Genomic DNA, 5,301 nt, shown 5'->3' on the forward strand with positions numbered 1-5,301 from the left:
TCTGTTCTTGACATGAATACAATAGTAGAGCCGGGGCATGGAAAATTTTGTTAATAATTCCGAGACAACGACAACCGACAAGTTCCTTTGTGTCTCCATAGAATACACTTGTTTATCCGACTTTGACATCAAATATGTCCATCATCACATGAAAAAGGTGATTTTGACACTATACCGGATGTGGAAAAGAAGCCTACGAGGGAGGTCGGAAAGTAGAAGTTATTCATGCAACTAGAGACTGAAAAAGACTGCAATACCACAATAATTATCTACAACAACGATCAACATATTTCTTATAGATTTCTGCCACCCTGTAAAAGAAATAGTAAATAAACAATGCACCAAAAGTTGGATTTACAAAATTCCGGTACTACCCACCTGGAGAGAGAAAGGACAATTCCCGGACACTCTAATATAGCCAGGCCCGCCTCTCCGGTTAATAATAAACATCGGTGACATTGAAAAGAATTCCAATAACTTTCTTTTGTAAAAGGAACCATAAAAAAGAGACTAAATGTGAACATGTAGGACAAAAAAAAATTACGAAAAGCTCTATAATAAATTGAACCTTCTGTGTTTTCATCATTTGTGAGCCTTTGCTGCTCCAGCAGCTGGCTTATCTCCTCCTCCGAGCACAAACCTTGGTAATGTAAGTAATGTATTTACCCGAGAAACCCCTTCAAGAGCTGACCAGTCTTTCCCTGGGTCTGAATATAGCAAGGAATCGTCCTCATCAGCTTCATCTTCTTCATCTTTACATTCGTTGCCAAGTTTGTCCCCGTCATTTCTAACAGTCCCAGAACGGTTTAATCCCAATGGTTCAGAAGAACCTTCGTTATTATCATCTACAACCCGTTCTTCTGAGGACACTATCTTCTCATCTGATTTGATGGCAGAAGCAGAAGATAGATCATTGGACTTGAAGAAAAGGCAAACCACTGCACAGTCATCAACTTTCGAGGTAGGGTATTTGCACTTCCATGCTCTGACTGCCGACTCAACTAATGCTCTAGCTGCATAAGAACGTGCGGGGGCTGCAACCACAATGTCTACAACCTCCTTGTTTGAGAGAACATCCCAAATCTGTGGGTAATATATAACATAAGTGAAACCGCGCGATTGAAGATAAAAAGATCATAAAAAATTATCCTACACAAAGATTACATACCCCATCCGATGCCAAGACAACAAACTCATCTTTTTCTGTAAGGCGTCGATGAGATACTTCGGGCACAGATATTAAGCCAAAATCTTTAAGACAAAAATCCCCAAAAGCACGGGCCATGGCAAGGCCGGGAGAGTCATTATTGGGCAACCAGACTCTGGCAACATCAGGTTCATCCCGAAGGGCAAAAACTCTCCCTTTACATTTACGTATCCTCTCTGCTTCCGCTGTAAATTTAGACAAGTACGTTTATGACGCAGAATTTTTTTGGAGTAATATCCTATTTACTTCACCTAAATAATTTAGAATGTTATATTGAGCATAAGAAGAATAATGGGAGCTAGATAACGAGGTTCGATCTAAATTAAGGAGATCATATAAGCACATGTCCTTGTAAGCTAAAACTCTTCCTTTTTCCTTCTTTCTTGGGGCAGTGTTTTTATTTTGGGAAGGGGGGGGGGGGGGGTTACAAACAGATGGACAAAACATCTTAGCTGTCTTTTCTACTATCAACTAAATATCATAGCTACAAATATCATCCTATTCATGAATCAAGTGGACCTGCATGTGCATACACTAACTACCAAAATTGCCTGGCTTGCAAATTGTTTTCAATTAAAATATCTATATTTTCTCTCACAGTTGTCCTCAAGCCTTTTTATTATAAAACAAAAATATAACAAAATAAGGAGTATAGAGTCTAAAAGCACATCCCAAATTATATCGGAAACAAGCTTCCGAGAGGAGAATAACTAAAGCTACAAGAATTAAGCCTCAGACAGGATACCGAAATGGAACATCACTGAAATTACGTATATCTAATACTAAAATGGCCGGCCTATGAGATCTAGATTCAGTGTTGCAGTCCATTCATCTCTTTACTATTGCTTTCTCAGGTCCCTAGTTTTACAAATAATTTGAAACAACCCTATTTCCATTTACACAATGCCAACTTACGAAAATTCTAGAATCATTATCTATAGGAACTCTGTAGGAGGTCAGGGAGAAGCAGAAATAGAGAAAGGGTTGATGTACCTGGAAGGTTTGGTTTCAAATCCACAGTCAGCTGTAATGCAGTAAGATGACCATCTTGATCTCTTGTACCCATTACAGCTCTGGAGTCCCCAACATTACTAATCACAAGATTGTCTCCCTAAAACAGAATAACAAAACCATGTTCAGAATCATCTTAGAATATCTAAAGGGAAGTGATTTAAATTGAAATCAGTCTACGACCTGCTTAATCAAAGTTACAGCTGTTGTTCCACTACAGAAGCAATCAATGGTAGTATACAACTTAAGTTCCCTATCCATGACTTTATAAGCTTTAAGAAAGGACTCCTTCAGGATCTGAAACATATTTTCATGATTTTCAGTTCCTTCAACATCGACAGCCCTTGATTCCTCATTAGAAGCCAAAAATGAGGTGCTTTCCAAGTTCATGCTACCTGTGCCATTAAGATTGGTCTCTCCGAGACTTCCATCACCCTTTAAATTAACTTCCCAGTTCGCACATAGCTTCAATGGGAGAGAATCTCTGACTCGTTTAGCAACCATGTGACCATAGGGTCCATGCCCATCAAAGACACCACAAAATATAGTGTCTGTTCTTGAAGCAAAGTTCTGAAATCACATTTATTTCAAATAAGTAGAAATTCCAACAAGGAACCTTGGAATTTTTTTCAAAAAGGAAGTTGACAGACTAATGTTTATCTGAGCTAAATTAGATGCTTGACATGATTAGAATAAGCAACTCAACAGATCTATTTAATTTTAACATTTAGAAATCCGCCATATTATTACTACAGTTTAAAACCAAATACGAATAGTTAATAGCTTAATTTATTTATGAGAAACTGACCATATGTGAAACACACGCGCGCACACACACAAAGCTCCAGTTTATGTTAAGTTAACACGTAAAATTTACAGCTAGAATATCCCATTGCAGTATCACTTTTCAATCATTGATCATACAATAGATTATGCTTTGATATCGCCAAGCTGTGCAATTATCTAAAAGAAACTCTATTGACATCGATCCACTACAAGAATGAGTCTTAATTTAAGTTTAAAACATGGTTAATTCACATTTCTTAAATTTGTAAGCAATATATCCAGCTACCTATCCAGATAATAACCATGGAAAGAACCCATTAAACTAACTCAAAGTTATACATATCATTTTCTGATCACCTAAAGCTCTAAAAATTATAAAATATGAACAAAAAAGGTCAAGCAGCTAACCTCCCAAACAATCATGGCATCTTGATTGGTCCCTTTCTTCCCCTGCTGGGTAAAAATTGAAGCAACATCACTAGCGCCATTCAAAAACATCCGTCCTGGAATCCTATAAAGCTGCTCTTCCCTCTTCGATTCAAAGGAAGAATTTCGAGACCCGAGTTTCTTCCTCGAATTCTTCCTCTTCCTACCCCCAGGGGAATTCAGGACAGGGCTCCTGCTTTCGGTAGATAAGCAGGACCCCATCCTTAGGGCCCTGATGATATTCAATATGCAATCCAGACCAGCTATACAATCCCACCCCCTAATTTCAGCTGAAGAATCCAGACCAGCTATTAATTTAATCACCCTTTTTCCTTATTCGCAAAATCAACAAACTTTAACCCTCACTTTCGAGTCCCTAAAGTGCCAAAACACAACACAAGTACTTTCTTAGTAAAATCTCCAATTACAACAAATTCATTCACTTTCCTATAGATTAACAATGATTACACAAGATAAATAACTCAATTAAAATCTTATATCATAAAATGCTAGAAAAAGAGATCTGCAACTATAAAACTAATAAAATATCAATATGTTTATCCCAAAAATTGCAACTTCCAATTAACATAAACCAAAAAATGTAATCTTTTCTTACCTTCTTAAATTCTATTATCTATACAACCCTGAAAAGATCAAATCTTGAAATACCCACCACCAATCTTGAAACAAAATTCTCAAATTAACATTAAAAAACCCAAAAAAACCCCACAAAAATCACACTACTTTAGCATCAAACACCAAAAAAATTACTGACCCAGATCATAAAACAAATCAAGCTCCAAAACCCACCAAGAAAAACCAAAGAAACAACAATCAAGAACAGCTCAAAATGAAGCTGAAAAATGGAAATAAAGAAAAGGGGTGTGAAAATTTCAACAAAAAAGGGGAAAATTGAAAAGAAAGAGAGAGAATAGCACAATGAGATCCCAAAAAACCCGGTCTTTATTACACAAACAGGAGTAAATGGCGAGAGTCAGAAGCAATGGTGTTTGTATTTTTTTAGAGAGAGAGAGAGATGGAAAGTCTTGGAGCATGTCCATCACAATCAAAATCTAAGATCTTTTATATACATTTAATATGTGTATGTATGTGTGAGTCTACACTTGTGAACATTTTTAGTTAGTGTTATAATTATTATGGAGTCTATCCATATAGTTTTGAGCAGATAAGATTGGATCGGTTGATAATCAGGAATAATTAATTTAATGGTCGAGCACGTTAAATAACTCAAGTTGGTTAAATAACTCAAGCGATTAACAGTTTATTGTTTGTTGTTGCAGGTTTAAATTTCGATCCTCGCTCATTCTGATAATTTATGAGAACATATACTTATTTATAAAATTATAAGCTATATTTGTCAAAAATTAATTTAATAGTTTTTCCTAATAAATATAATAACAATTTGGTGCCCCCTTTCCCAATTTATCTGTTTTATTTGACTTTTTACGGTCAAATTGACCTAACTTTGACCAAAAATTTCACATTAAAATTTATATCATTAGAAAGTATGTTTAATCTACTTTTATATGTATATTCTAATTTTTAAAAATAAAAAAATGAGTTTTTATATACGGTTAAATTTGAGTCAATTTCACCATCAAAAATAACATAAGACATATTAATTGGGACGGACCGACGGAGGGAGTATATTTTAATTTCGTAAGCTTGTTGTATGTCTTGCTCTAAATTTAATTTAAAGTAGAATGGTAAATAAATTAAATTGTTTGTAAATTTTTCGAAATCCATTCGTAAAAAAATTGATTTGATTCAAAAATAATCGAGTTCTCAAATTTTTAACCGAGCCGAACTCGAATTTTAAATTATTCGATTAGTAAAGTTTGCGGGCATTA

The 5,301-nt window shown here is 35.3% G+C and overlaps 1 protein-coding gene across 2 annotated transcripts; it reads right to left on the bottom strand.

Annotated features, from left to right (window-relative positions):
* Positions 1-265: 265 nt before the first annotated feature.
* LOC141669250 (putative protein phosphatase 2C 33) lies at positions 266-4,559 on the bottom strand. 2 transcript variants are annotated; one of them, XM_074476081.1, is made up of 6 exons: positions 4,206-4,559; positions 3,413-3,806; positions 2,402-2,788; positions 2,201-2,318; positions 1,169-1,392; positions 266-1,083 (listed from the first exon to the last, which is right to left on the bottom strand). In XM_074476081.1, exons 2-6 carry the CDS (start codon positions 3,650-3,652, stop codon positions 583-585), a joined length of 1,470 nt encoding a protein of 489 aa, XP_074332182.1. In that variant the 5' UTR covers positions 3,653-3,806; positions 4,206-4,559; the 3' UTR covers positions 266-582. The 2 variants fall into 2 exon arrangements, with proteins under 2 accessions (XP_074332182.1, XP_074332181.1); XM_074476080.1 differs by having other exon boundaries at positions 4,047-4,559.
* Between the last annotated feature and the right edge of the window lie 742 nt (positions 4,560-5,301).

The sequence above is a fragment of the Apium graveolens genome, chromosome 1 (genome assembly GCF_009905375.1).
Source record: "Apium graveolens cultivar Ventura chromosome 1, ASM990537v1, whole genome shotgun sequence".
Lineage (NCBI taxonomy): Eukaryota > Viridiplantae > Streptophyta > Magnoliopsida > Apiales > Apiaceae > Apium > Apium graveolens.

Coding starts and splice junctions, on each gene's coding strand:
- LOC141669250 (XM_074476081.1), bottom strand. CDS start 3,652: ATGGGGTCCTGCTTATCTACCGAAAGCAGGAGCCCTGTCCTGAATTCC. Junction 2,319..2,401: donor CTGTAACTTTGATTAAGCAG/GTCGTAGACTGA, acceptor ATTCTGTTTTAG/GGAGACAATCTTGTGATTAG. Junction 1,393..2,200: donor TTTGAAACCAAACCTTCCAG/GTACATCAACCC, acceptor CTAAATTTACAG/CGGAAGCAGAGAGGATACGT.